Consider the following 15182-nt stretch of genomic DNA (forward strand, 5'->3'; position numbering starts at 1 on the left):
TCAATATAGAGACTACTTCAGACAATTAAATTAAGTAAGAAAAAGCTAAGCGTTTATTCACAAAAATAAATTTATAACACTGAATTACATTTTTAATGTATGATATAAAAGATTTATAACTCTCTATTTTATATCACTTTAATATCCCAATAAAATCCAAGGAACCATTAATATTCGCAATAACAATTTCAGCGGTTGTATGGGTGCTTGTTTATTTCGATCTAAAGTATGAAACATTTTAAATTGTATATAAGATTCAATGTTCAACAATTTCCTTAAAACTGCATTCCCCTTTTTTTGAGTGATCCGAAAATGATTATTTGTTTTATATTTCGGGGTACGAAAAATGTAAAACAAATAAAGGTCCACCGAGAAGTTAATAAATTTAGGGTTAGATCGATATCAATACTTAAAAAATACATATGTAAGAAACGGAAATACTTGAAAGCTGGGCTGTAGTTTTAGTTAAGTGCCACCATAAATAGTCTATCTCTGGCACTATGAAAAAAGTCCTAAAAATTTCTGAAATGTCCCCAAAATAGAATAAAATCGTTTATAAATTTCCATAATATATTTAAATTTGTATTCATGTACAGTTAATTTTTTCCAAGAAAGGCCAAAATTAAGTAATAACTGACATATATCCCTTATGCTTCAGGAGATATTAATATTTTTGTTATTTTTGACCTCCCATGCAAACAAAATTGCTATCTAGCTATAAGTTACAGTCGCAGTTAATAAATGAAATTCTATTGGATTCGGCCATTTATGCAAATAATTGCAAAGAATCGGAGATTAGCGCCTAATTGCTGCCAAATTGGCTCAAGTTAACTAACTTTTTTGGCATCATTTCGAAAATTTCTCAAATTTTTGGAGATAATATATTATGATGTATTGTTTTGGGATCCAAAAACCTCAATTTCAGTGAATATCGTGATTTTCCGACCTTACATCTTTTGTTGGCCGCTAATGTACTATTAAAAAATGCCAGAGACGGAACTAGGAAATTGTTTGTTTGAACAACACGTAAAGTATATAGATGTTAAAAAAAAAATAAGCCAACATTCTCTAGGTAGTATGCGGTAATACCTAGAGGACGCTTGATTCAATCACACTTACGAAAGCATATACTTTAATATACATACCCGAACATAAACTTTGCTCGAATTTTAAAAACTTTTGCAGAAACTATCATAAATTCATTATTTTAATTCTTTATATTACATTCGTACATAACTTTTACTTCGCTGCATAAACGGTTTATGTTGCTGTGCTCCCATATGTGATCATTCACGGGTTCTTGAACTACGTATATTGCAATTTTAATAATTTTAAACAAATATTTTAAATAAACCCCTGCACTTAATCCAGTTTGAACCAGCGAATTTTGGCAAAGCAATGTTATTTCCAATTCTCAAAATAACACGTAAGTAGCGAGAAACTTCGTAGAGGTATTTAAGTATACAGTGTTCTGTCTCTAAGGTCAAATATAGTTGACACATTGTATCTAATGATAATAAAATTCTATGAAAAGCAATAGGTGCAAAAACCATCAATTTCTTCTAATTACATTAGACATTTTTTTAATTATTTTTTTTAACTGAAATGATGGAGATTCGTCTATGTCTTGTTTAATCTTCGAAATGTACAAGCTTATAGAACCCAAATTTTACATTTTGATGGATTTTCGTGTTTTTTTTTCGCCCAGTGACACAGCCTTGTCAATGTTGATGCTTTACAAAAATACATTGAAATGAATACGTAGGTATACCCAAAAATAAATAATTACCGACATGAACAAAAAATGTTAATGGATTTTCTGCTTGAGAAAAAAATATATCAATTTTTTGGCAAAAGATCTCTTGTGTAAATCAGTGTCCGATTGGAGGTATTGCGTTATGGTAAAAAAAATATCTAGGAATCATTTAGCAATCTAAATTATAGCTCACATATAACGTAACGTCAGTGGCCATAATGTTATAATCTCAAAGACTTTTCAATAGCCTAATAAAATTAACCGGAAAAAAGGCTTCTGGAGGCGACTATTATATGTACTTGCATAATTAGTATTGAAAAGAACGTCAAGTGGATTTACGTGAGTTCTGTTTTTGTCATAGGATGAGTAGCTTCAATCCAGAAATAATTTTTGTGACGTCAACTTGAGTTTATTTTCGTAACATCATATATTGAACTCTGGACGAAATCACATATTTTACAAACAAAACTTTTTTAATTTATTGATTCTATATCGGTGCTTATTAATACATAAGCCTTGTTTGATGCAGAACCTATTTAATTTTGTACGAAAGTTCATTATGTAAATAGACAAAGAACATTTTCATATAAAGTTTTGCGGAAAAATGTTTAAGATTTTGTTGAACGATGTCAGAATAAACATGTATTTGACACTATAGGGAAAAAAAGTCGTGACACTAATAAATTAACGTGGAATTTGTTAAAAGTTTCTGGTATGGAAATGCTAAATAAAAATAGAGGTTGTTTCTGGGCAACTCTAGTACTTGTGCCAAGTCTCAAGAACGAGGAAGTTATAAGTAGAAATACTTTTTAACAATATTCATTTGATTTTTTTTTGTCTCATAGAAAATTTCAAATCGGTGTTATCTCAAAAAGCAGCTGTTCTGGATTTTTTATCTTCCTTATTTTTCAAGGTGTGCCCCTCGGGTTTCTAACCATTTTCAGCTAATTAAAAAAAAAAATGATGGTAAAATTAAATCTATTATTGCTTCCACATTTCCGGGGGTATTTCGTGTGTATTCAAAACAAAATTAGTAATTATATATACTCGATTGCATTAACAAGAACACGACGTCGTCAAAATTGAACGTTAGTTGAATAATATACAGGGTGTCAATTTGGAAACTTTCCACTCGTATTATGTCAAAACGGTATAGATTTTTCAAAAATTGCTAGGACATGTCGATTTCATTATCGAGGGGAACAACTTTTATGTAAAATTCACTGTGCCTTTTTCAATCCGCTACCCATAAAATTACAAATTTTGAATTCGGGCAATCAATGTAGCTGTTTTTATGACGTTTTGTGGTTTCTCTTGTGACGAATGGGTATAATAACTGTTGGCGTCAGACTTTAAATATCCGGACCGTCACTCATGTTCTCCTACATCTGCGTGTGCAACATAATTTGCGTGCACAACTATCTAGTTCAAACCGCCCAAAAAATAGCATTACATTTTCATATATGTTACCTTAAAGTTTCAATATATATTTATGAGTCAATGAGTCAATATCACGCAAAAATAAACGAAATAGTGGCAATGGCACTGTTTAATGTTCTAGCTGATGGTTATTTTTAAACTGGCGAGTAACATAATTTACCGACATTTAAAGCCAAACCCCTCTGTTCATACTCCTATATCTGAGTTTCTTATATAATAGACTTTATTTTATAACAGTTTCATTAAAATAACAAATCGTAAATCTTGACCGCAAGGTTTATGGCATTGTTCGACCTAAAACCACTTGAACGGAATTACATTTTGCATTTTTAATGTTAACGTAACGTAGCAGAGACGGCTTAATATACGAATACAGAGTATAATTAATATAAACCAATTACACTAAAGTTAAAGCAGGATCAAAATTTAGTTTCCATGTTTCACGTATTAAATAATATTGCTAGTTAGTACGTTGCATTAGTTCAAATATTGCAAGCTTAACAATATGCTTATATACTATGCTTGCACCGTCTTGTAATATACGAAAATATCGAATTCGGTCCTGTTTTATGATCACAATCAGATGTTCGATGTGCAGATCGCGAATCTAATTTTACATTTATTGCTGAGAAATTAAGTTCCAAATCATAGTAAAAGGAAGCCAGATCTCTACCTATTAATAGAATGTCTGATATTATTTACGTTGGGGGTTATGACTCAAGAAATGGTAATTTGTTTGCTCCAGGAGTACGAGGAAAAAACAGAAGTTTAGATACGAGTAAAGCTAATTTTTAGTAAATTTTAGGTGTAAAAAAAACTAACATATATTCTGTGATTGTGATGTATTTACTGTGAGCGAATATCACTGTTTTATCATCGAAAGGTAAACCATAAAATTGCAGCACTGGAGACAGCTAAACCGCTTCTGGAACATAAAGAAAGTAATGAAAATTAATTTTGAATGGGAAATATTAACGATCAATTTATTAAGGTGCTAATTTATCAAAACAAATTAAGGAGGTATTCTCCAATGAAGGCAAGACGGAAGAGCGTATGAGCGAAGGTGCCGCATATGAATCAGGAATGGTTTACATCATCCGAATTATGCTCCCGTGTCCAGGAGTTTCTTCTTCGAAAGGTGAAAATGCACTTAGTACACAAAGTAAAATCTATATTCAGATTAAAGCATTTTCCACATTCGTGAAAAAAGGCTATAGTCATATTTCTTCCAAAGTCGGGAAGAGATCTAAAATTGTCCTCCTCCTAACGCCCCATATCTCTCTTTTAAAAATACTCAGTCTAAAGTCGTTAAAAGACCATCTTTCTCGTCTACGAAAAATTACCTTAAAGATTGCGTCTGGTAAATAGTCTGGATTTAGGCCTAAATCCAATATAACACCAAAAGTCGTATATATTATGAAACACATATTTCATGATTTCAATCGCGAAATGAATACTGCACTGTTATTGCTTGACCTGGAGAAGGCTTTCGATACAGTATAGCATGCTGGCCTAATTTTCCAATTGGCAATAATCCACAATTATTAATTAAGAGGTATAAACCAAGCGTAGTGAATGAAAGTTGACATACACCAAAAATTTCTTAAATAATTTCTATAAGAAATTATATAATAATTATATAATTATATATATATATATATATATATAAATAAGAAACTTGATCATCTAGAACAAGAACAAGCTTAAGTCTATATTCAATTTGCGCAGATAAAAAAAAAACTCGTTCTTGGTGCATGAGAACAGATATAAAAACCCCTAATCGCTGAATAAAACCATGAATAACAGCATCAAAGCAAAACACCGTTTTCATTGAAGTGCACTAAATGTAGGATATAGGCCACGAGTATCAAGTTTTAGTCTGTATATATGTATAGGCTGCATAATATTGACTGACAATTGCACACACACGGCTGCACCTGGTATGCGGTGAAATACTGTTTGCAGCTGCCAATAATACCGAAATTTCAAAAATGCATTCCGAAGCAACCTATCGATTGCGGTTTGCGTGTTTTATTTACGGATTTCAAGCTATAGCCGTTTTCCTAACATAAAAAGACGATACTTTTTGCATACACTATCGCTCATATATAGAGCAATTTTTTAAACTCGATTTTTTTTTATATGACAACATGAACTTGATATAATTTAATACATTAATTATTAATACAACTTAAAAATAAATATGTTAATGTTAAGGTTTATTTGTTAAATGTTTTTAAGCTGTAAGTTAAAAAAAAATTCTAAAACATATGTGTCAAAAGTGGAGCAACTAAAACATTATTTATATTTTACCTTACAATCTACTCTTTTATTTAGTATCTAGAAGCATATTCCTTATTTTTAATTGCTTCCCAACATCTGTTGTTCATAGACTGGGTTCCATGTAATTTGAACTTCTTTAAACAAATCTACTATATAGTTGTTATTCTTTTCTCATTAGTTTTTCTGTCGACTTCATCTTAAAAGTTTTCCATGGGGTTCAGATCGAGGCTTTTAGTTAGCCAGATTGTTACATCAACGTTATGTACGGTTAACCACTCTTTAATTAATTTGTGAGTTTTTATTATATATAGTTTAGTATATTTCGGATTAAGCCGTTCATTAACTGTTCTTCTGACCCAACAAAACTGTATCTGATTTGAACGGTTTAAATCAATTTTCATCTGAGAAAAGGACAATTTTTCATTTTTGATTTGACCAGTTCACATGCTCTTTCATGAAGCACAATCTAGTCTTTCTATTTTTCTTCGAGATGAAAGGCTTCTTTATCGATTTTTTTCCACATAAACTAGCGCTTCTTAATCTTCGTTTTATGGTACTCAAAGATATTGAAATATATAATTCTTGTACGGATTCTAGATGGATTAAATTTTAATTCTTTTGTCCATAGCTTTATCAGTTTTTTGTTTTTGGTCACACTTCGGAAATTTATCTAAGATTCCTCTATTTTTAAACTTAGAAATGACAGCATTACTGATTTATTTTAATTTAATTTTTTTGTAGTTTTATACTGCTGTCCATCATGTTAAATTTTTAAAGATTTTTTCTTTTAACTGATGTAATAAATTAACAACTCTTAAAATATTTTCAGTCAATACTGTAAGTAACAAACTTGATATAAAACAATAATATAAATAAACAAATTGGTTGCTGGTATATGTATGAACCCTACGAAAAACAAAATAGCCTAAAATAAGCACACACAAAATATATTGAAAATATATTTGTACCTTCACATATTTGGATCAACAACAGATATAATTTATTAATTCTAAAAAAATATTTATTTGGAAACATACTTATTTAAAATTTTTATTTAATTGCTCTACATATGAGCGATAATGTATATGTATTTCCGAACAGATTAATATACTGAGATATCTTCGAGCTATCGTTGATACGAACTTTGGAATATGGGGTACTAAGTACCAAAAACGAAAAATTTGGTTTAAAATTAAAGCGGAATCTCACATTGGGGCACGTTTGCCGTTAAATTTATCGCTGATTGTGAGATGGGGCCAAAAATATACATTCAAATACGATAAGAACTTTGCTCAATTAAATGAAAGAAAACTATTAGGAAAATTGTTCGATCTTAAAATAGCTTTAATTGGCCTATGATTTTTAAAGTTTGGTTACTAGGTGTTAGAGAAGTCCTATACAATATGAAAATTTTGCGTTTAAGTACAGTTTAAAAACAGTGGGTAGATAAAAAAACAATTCAATTAAGAAACACCAACATAAAGAAATTACAGTCTTGTCGAAAAATTACAAAAAAAAAGGCGGACAACTACCTATTCAAGGGCTAATAAAAGAAGGCAAACGATAAACAGAGTTTTATAATAAAGAACCTATATAGGGATAGAAAAAAGTTAAATACAAAATTGTGCTCGATTAAGCGTAGCACTATAAGGTTTAATTAGCGACGGTTAATGAGTTCTTTTTGGTTGATACAAATTTCAAGCCATTAAAATAAATGCGCTAAGGTTTGTTTTTAAGATAGTTGTTCCGAATATGAAATATTTATAATAATTTATTGTAAGCATAATTTCAAAAAAATTGGAAAAAATAACAGAAAACTATCATAATACTTACATAAGAATTACTTTGACGCCTGAAGAGTGTCTCAGAGGGTGATATTTACTAATCCGGTACTCAGAATCATTTCTATTGAAATGCGTCAAGATTCTTCTGGCACTAAAATATAAGATTATCATGGCAATGATTGTGCCGACTTTTTTACAACTTCGGGGTTTAACATAAGATAATCATAAACGGGAAATAATTCATAACACCATAAAATTAAAATATGTATGTGGTCTATGATTTGCTAAACCCACACCTGAGAGAAGAACTAGAATCTTCTCAACGATGAAAATGACTCATAAATCCTGCAAATGTTTCTAAAACACAACTCGCATTTCCATTTTTTAAAGATTACATGAACTCAATATTCCCTACATAGACAACTTAATTGCCCTTACCGTTGGCACTTCTTGAAATTTATCTGGCAATCATCAGCAAAACAAGCAATAAATTCATATTTAAATGAAAATTAATCAAGTTCAGCAAACACAGAGCTGGCAGTGGTTTTGATTATTTGATTAAAATTCTTTTTTGAAGTGCCAAAGTAAAAAAGGCTTTTTATTGGGCGTCGATTCGAAGTTTCAAATGTGCAATGACAGTTTCTATAATGGTAAAGTCCCAGCAGCACATACGTGAAATAAAAATTTGGCAAGATCAATTAGTTCACATTAATTTTTCAGCAAAAAATAAAACACTGAGTACACGAGGTGCACCTACGTCATGGCTGAATAGCAGGTTGAGTTGTGTCAGCATATTTAAAGGTTTTCTTATTAATAGGTTTTAATTTAGGTTGGTATTGAGAATTTACACACATCCGTTGTACAAAGGATGATAAAACTTTTGGTAATTATGGGTTATATGTACGTATGAATTTTAAATAGATCAATTTAAATGAACAGTATAATTACTAGTAAAGCGCTCTAAATATACCTCGCAATAAATTTTGCAACCTTCACGTTCTTTCGTAGACTTTTCTGTGGGGCATTTATCTGCGCAAACAGCGATTAGAAAAATTAATTGTAAATGTCATGCATTGTTTAAATACGCCTATAAATATTTACATTAAAGCATATAATTCTCCATTCACCAAAAAAAAAAGAAAAAACTTTAGGTTAGTCAATAAAACCAAATGACAGATTATCTAACAGGGATAAATTCGCGACTTTTGTTAAAAATCAATAGAAGTAAAAATGTTTTAAAACAGCAATGAAAATCACCGAAAATCATATTCAAACTTAAGTTGTGTAACAGTCTAACTATGATAAAGTAACTTTTGAAACGTCGGCATTGTGTCGTAATAACGATCCCGCAAGACACGGGAGGATCTTATTTAAAGCTGTAACTACGTAGAGCGTGGGAAAATTGTCTCGATTCCAATCCACTTAAATATAAATATTTGACGCATTCGAAAGCCCGGGAAAATTTTCCAGAACTTTAGAGAATTTCCCGTTTAGAGGCGATAAAACAAGTGGCTAACGACGTTAATAATTAATGAATTAATTAGAAGCTGTAAGGGTATTTATGGACCTTGATCCTGGCCCGCCATAACTAAAATTGCACTCGTCTGAACGTTAGCTCCAAAAAAATAGAGCAATCTTTGATCTGGCGCACACCTGTTGAATAATTAATAATATTGAATAACTTAAACCTAAATATACCTCTTTCTCATTGAACTTATTTAAAACTTAACAGATTTGCGTTGATCTAATTTTGCCATCATTTAAAATATGAAGACGCAGTAAAACATACTTCAAAATTTTGCGAAAGATTACTTACTTTACATAGTTGTCGATTGCTATAAGGGCTCGATATTTCTGATATGGGAGTCTTTTAACTTCTACAAACCCATATGTGCTCAAAAGAGCAGTAACCTAAAAGATAAGATTATATATGTACAGCAGGGTGCTAGTTACGATGTAAAGCCATAATATTATGATTCCACGTTTAGGATTTTGAATCAATATCAAAATATCAATCGTCATGTAAAAGTGATCGCTGGACGAAAATATACTGATAGAATTAACTGAAAAACTTTTGTATTAAAACATTGTAAACGATAAGTTGGTCCACTAAGTCGATTAGCCATTCAAATACTTATTTTTGTGGAAGCTGCATCGGCACGGCATTTACGAATCGGGAAATGGTTAGTTTTCAACATATACAACTTTTCTATTTTCCTTAACATTTCCTTTTCTTTTCAAAAATGCATTTTCTAGCTCTTTGAATTCTCTTCCAAAAAGTTTTATACGAGCTGCGCAAAATAAATATAAAAAATTTAACAATGATTAATAAGTGTTCAGGAATAGATTATTATTAATTTCAGAAAGTCGTTAAATGAATTAAAATATTTTTATTACAAATAAGCAATTATGAAAAGAGACTATTAACAGAATGAATGTATATTACAGATAAATTACTATTAATAGACATATTAAAAAATCGATTCGTTCGTTAGCAAACTAATGTGCGTTACAGTGAAATTAAGAGTAGTTAACGTATCAAAAAGCAATCGGTATACGAGTAATTTTGCTCCAATTGGTCCTATGATAGTGATGACGATTTTCAGTATTTTTGGGCATCGAGAGAGATTAGCGTAGCTAAGGAAGGGTGGAGTTTGGGAAAATCTTTACTTAAAAAAATATTAAGCATATTGAACAAATATAACCAAGACTAACTAAAAAATAACAAAAATAATCGCAATTTACTAAAAAATTCGAAAATATTTGGTCTTGGCAAATGACAATATCAGATTCCTATGACGACATTGTTAAATAATTACCCGAAATAATATCTAATATAAATAAGAGGAAATAGAAATAACGTGATAAAAATGCCTGAACTAAAACTCTGCGAAATTGCACATTGCACTTTTTGTATATTCGAACCCGACATTAAATGTTCAACTGCACATTTAATTTTTCTATTGTTTGGTACTGTTTCCAGTAAATGCGATTCTCGCGTATTGTTCCAGGAAACACATATTCACGATTCTTTTATATGTGCCAAAAACTGGAAGTCCGTAAATAAATTATTACAATCAGGTTTGGAAGATAATTTGGATTTATCGTCTGGCAATTTATCTTGTTTGTGCCGAAAGGTAGAGCACAAGGCAGAAAAATTTTCTAATAATCTTTGTTCAATTTGATATCAAATCCTTGGTATATGTTGAAGCTTACGAAATTCCGCATATGGGGTAGAAAATAGTAAACTAAATATCTCAGTAACTGCAAGAACTATAAAAAAAACATGTACCAATCAATATATATAAATCTCTTTTTTTATCATCACAGTTCTATCAGATGTCAAAATTTAGTAACCACTGCAATTCAGGATACTATATACAACTACTACTAAAATTCAAATATTCTAGGAGGCTTAACAGAAGTTTTTATAAATAGAAAAAAATAAGGCAACTTCCTCATTTTTCTTCGATAATATCTTTCTTTAATTCTTTGTTATTAAAAACAAAAACCAACTACTAAATCGCTCTTGTTGTAGAGTGCAAAGTGGCAAATTATTTTCGAAAAGACCTTCACAAACTGGTATTTTTAGCGAGAGACAATTTGCGAAGCCAGGAAAAAATAATAGATACGAGTTTGCAGCTGCTTTCCATTTTCCTTATATAATTTGAGAACGCGCATATTTATTTTGTCTGGGGACGAAGTAAGGACTCCTCATGTTAATTTTGGTACGAGTCAAAATTACGAGTCGCCTAGACCTACCTATTAAATTATTGTACACAAATAATAAAATATTTTTGAACTATTAGCGAACATTGTGTCGGTCGTTTTAAATTAAAACGTATCTTTAATTAAGTTTTATTAATTGACATCTACGCATGTGCCTTTTTGCTAAAATTATTTCCTTATGTTTCAAAAATATTTTAAGTAAATCCCAATTTATTGCTACGTATAGATCAATAAATTGAAGAAAGAAAATAGAAGAGTCGAGAGACAGATACTGAGCATTTATTTCGGTTTGCTCAATGTTTAATTTTAATTATTAAAAAAATCTTTTAAATTGGAAAAAAGGCCTCGTAAAACATTTGAACAGCCCAAATCTTACCTGTGCAACATTGACGGGTCTATTTTTAAGAGATTCAATGACTAATTTCGGAGGCCTGTTAGACTCCGGATCAGCTTTATCCAAATTCTGCGACATAAACAAAAAATAAATTTAATATAACAGTAAGTAATGAATGGTATATTATACATCAAGATTGTGAAGAGCATTATTATGGTCCGATTGCCAAGTCTAAATCCATCTAAGAAGTGACGGTTAATAAGTATTTGACAATTGCGGTGCATATACGATCTGTTTCCACTACTAGATTTAACTAAGTTCTATAAAACTGTAATAAATATACCTAAATTAAGCATTAATTAAATTTGAAACATTAAAAGACAACTCGATTGAATCATATCGTATCGAATCATAATATCAACGATGATGTATCGTTCGACATTCACTTCCATGGCAACCATTAAACAATAATGGGGATATAACGGATTTTGGCTGATTATTTCACTAGATAAATAACGAACCACATACGTGTCAATTGTTCGATAAAAAAACGTAACTTAGTGCTGCAGCACACCCAATAATAGTGTTTTCTAAAACTACTAGTGGAAAAAATTCATTATTATTAGATACCATGAAAAAAACATGACTTTATTTACGACGGCATAATAAAAACGAACATTGAAAAAAGTTTTATAAATAATATCAACAATCAAAAAATTACTTACAATGTAGGAAGTGGACCCTCGAATAATATTAATTCTATTTTTGTACTGCTCTAATCCAGCAATTAGCTCACTAGGAACAAACCGCTTCGAAGATGGATATTTTTGGTAAATATTCAAATGTGCTAACCTAATGAAGACATAGCCAGTACAAAATGAATCCCATCCCGCGTTGTGAAAGTTGTCATATCCAAGCTGAGGATTATCCATTTCTATAGCTGGAGAGTTGGTGGCCAAAATCCTTCCAACTCCGTTTTTAAAGTAATCGAAAATAATATTTAAACCTACAAGAAATTGTTTAATAAACTTTACACTTCACTTCTGCCGATAGTGAAGGTACCGTTATCAATCCATTGTTTTTCCTTAGGAAGCATGGATTTTAGCTCATAAGAAATGGACTTAGTATCAAAAATAGTAGGCAGAAGTTTCGATATTAATTCTTTAAAATCAAGATACTTTTTTGGCAAAGTAGTTTCAAAGTTGCCCACTATAAGCAGTAAGTCTTGAAAAACATTGTGTCCTACTATAGGCTTTTGCAATTCCACAAGTAATCTGAACACCTTTGAGAACCCCAGTAAATTATCAATTGTTTCATCTTCCAAGCGATACTTGAAGTTTAATTTACGATACTCCTCTGGTGAGACCTTTTTAACAACAAACTCCCCATTTTCCACATAGGTCCAAAGGTTTTTACACATGCTTCGAAATGCTTTGTGAACGAAAAATATAATTTCTTCATTACTGCGTCCTTCAGTGCAAACATTCGGTAAAACTAAAGTAGCACCCACTGGAGCTTTGGCATACCAATTTTTGACCTGATTAATCTCTTTGTCAATGATTTTCTCTAATACGTTTTTACATGAATTGTTAATGTCAGACACTTCATCAGTGGACATTTTGTCTTTGAGCCGAAGTTCTTGATCTCGATTCATAAAAGGAATGCCATCATATACGAACTGAAATCCAATTTGTAAGTTATCTGCTTGACGTGGTTTACTATGTTTGGCAACATACCTTATTAAAATCAAAATTATACAGTTTCAAGAAATTTATTGTGCCTGTTTGCATGTAAAAGCTTCTATGTATATATTGAAAACTGGCAGGTTGGACGTAAAATGTGTATACTTTTCCCAAGTAACTATTTTTCTTAGGGTCAAAGCTGAAAGCAGTTAATCCAACTTGTAATGGAACTACTCCACTTAAGTTAGCATTTAACTTTGAATATCGTTCAGATGGTGTGTCAAATATACTAAAATATAATAATTGATGCTGTAAATAAACCAGTATAAATTATGATAAATTAGTAAAATGTGTGAAAAATGATACTGGTAATTCCAGAAATGTAAATAAAATGGCAAGCATGATTAGAAGGAAAAAATTATATAAATCACTCAGTTATCAAAATTGTTTAAATTCTCACAGTCAGAGATCTTTTAAACTGTCTTCAGTAGTAAAAATTTCCGTGAAATGTACTCAGAACTATTTAAATGAACGATGATAGATACTTAAAACAAATTTTACCCAATGTAATTAATATTTTAACAGGTCTAAATATTATTGCACATATTAGGTAAATATGTTTTGGATTATATAAGTACCTAGCTTTCTTGTCAGGTAATGGATCCAAGGCACTAAATTCTGTATCAATGCTGCAAAATTTTGATTCTTGCAACCTCTTCTTAATTTCAGGATAGAGAAACTTAAAATTTCGTGAGTTTACTTCACACATTTTGAAGTAAATTTTTGAGATAGCTGGGTTAGATAATTATCAGTTCCTAAAACAAAAAGCACCATTTATACCAATTAAAATCCTGTGAAGAAATGTTGAAAAGAGTATAGTATTATATAGGAAGATTACTCTTTTTGCAGCATAGGAGGCCTCAGTATTGCAGCAGGTTATGGTTTTATAAAAATGTTTAAAAAGTTTCTAAATTTCTTTGATCTTCATTAAGATCATTAGTCTCAATAATTGATCCACACTGAAAATTAGTCTTGACGGCACCAAGATTGTTTGCATTTGAAATATCACTACCAAATATAGAATTATTATATTATGTATATTAATTCTTTTAACAGATTGAAAGAAATCATCTCAGGAATATTTCAAATACAAATTTATTATAACAATTTATTTTTATGCTGTAAAGGCAAATATATTTTTATTTATATATGTATATTATTTGGTGTTTTATATGTGAAAATTGAATTTATATCATTGAAATTGAAAGCCACATTATGCAGCTGTTTTTTCATATACATAAAAGTTTCAACAGATCAAGAACTTCTTTCTCTAAAAATCTTTTTTGTCATCTAAGTTTACCTTTACTTCAGCATTAATCTTTCAGCGGTTATTTTCAAATTACATTTATTTTAATTCATTACAGTACAATTAATTTAATAAATAAGGTTTAATTATAAGTTAACATGGAAAATTAATCAAAATTGTAATAGTATTTAAATGGGAGGAATAATACAAGATTACTTACCAAAAGAGGTTTTTCGCGTACGAATAGGGCCTCTCTTAATTCGTAATACTATTAACACTAAACGTCTTATAGTATTTTTTATTTAATTATTAATTTTTTGTTGAGTTCTAGAGGTCAGTGGCAAATAAAATTCTAAATAATAGGTTATGTTTCTATTTACAAATTTCTGACATTTTCATAAGGCTCTAGTATTGCCAAATGTATGCTAATTGCAGTTTAAATGCTTTTTGCGGTTTGGTGGATAAAACTAATTGAACAGATTTGTTATTTGGTGCTAATAAATCTACTACAAATTATCATAAATTAACATAATAAGTTTGTTTACGATGTGTATATAAATGACTAAATAATATCTATTATAAGTAACCCTTAAGATATGTGCACACCGTTCAAGTAAATAATTCTATAACAAGTTGGCAATGATGGAATAAAATGATAAATGTGTTCTAAAAGTAGGCAACTAACAATGCTCCTTTTAGATAAAATTTTATCATTTTTAATCAATAAGACGTTTTTAGTTTATTATTTTTATATTCAAAATTAATGAATAAAGGATATTTTAAATTTAATGTATTAGTCTATATCATTGTAATTGACTATAAAAATTGTTTTGAAATAATATGTCTCTTTAATGTTTCAATCTATATA

General features: G+C 30.1%; 1 protein-coding gene across 3 annotated transcripts; it reads right to left on the bottom strand.

Annotated features, from left to right (window-relative positions):
- Window positions 1-35: 35 nt before the first annotated feature.
- Window positions 36-14898, bottom strand: LOC136341874 (pre-piRNA 3'-exonuclease trimmer-like). 3 transcript variants are annotated; one of them, XM_066287251.1, is made up of 10 exons: window positions 14535-14898; window positions 13647-13823; window positions 13063-13297; window positions 12389-13004; window positions 12179-12332; window positions 12052-12121; window positions 11369-11455; window positions 9080-9174; window positions 7313-7414; window positions 36-4121 (listed from the first exon to the last, which is right to left on the bottom strand). In XM_066287251.1, the coding sequence occupies exons 2-10, from the start codon at window positions 13775-13777 to the stop codon at window positions 4070-4072; spliced, it is 1542 nt and encodes a 513-aa protein (XP_066143348.1). In that variant the 5' UTR covers window positions 13778-13823; window positions 14535-14898; the 3' UTR covers window positions 36-4069. The 3 variants fall into 3 exon arrangements, 2 of the variants coding, with proteins under 2 accessions (XP_066143348.1, XP_066143341.1); XM_066287244.1 differs by having other exon boundaries at window positions 12052-12332; XR_010732553.1 differs by lacking the exon at window positions 9080-9174 and having other exon boundaries at window positions 12052-12332.
- Window positions 14899-15182: the final 284 nt, after the last annotated feature.

The sequence above is a fragment of the Euwallacea fornicatus genome, chromosome 1 (assembly GCF_040115645.1).
Source record: "Euwallacea fornicatus isolate EFF26 chromosome 1, ASM4011564v1, whole genome shotgun sequence".
NCBI lineage: Eukaryota > Metazoa > Arthropoda > Insecta > Coleoptera > Curculionidae > Euwallacea > Euwallacea fornicatus.

Excerpts from the sequence above, each read along its gene's own strand:
- LOC136341874 (XM_066287244.1), bottom strand. The coding sequence starts at position 13,777 with ATGTGTGAAGTAAACTCACGAAATTTTAAGTTTCTCTATCCTGAAATT. Across the intron at positions 9,175-11,368 it reads GACCCGTCAATGTTGCACAG|GTTACTGCTCTTTTGAGCAC; the intron begins GTAAGATTTGGG and ends CTTATCTTTTAG. Across the intron at positions 4,122-7,312 it reads GGCGTCAAAGTAATTCTTAT|AAGCGGTTTAGCTGTCTCCA; the intron begins GTAAGTATTATG and ends TTTATGTTCCAG.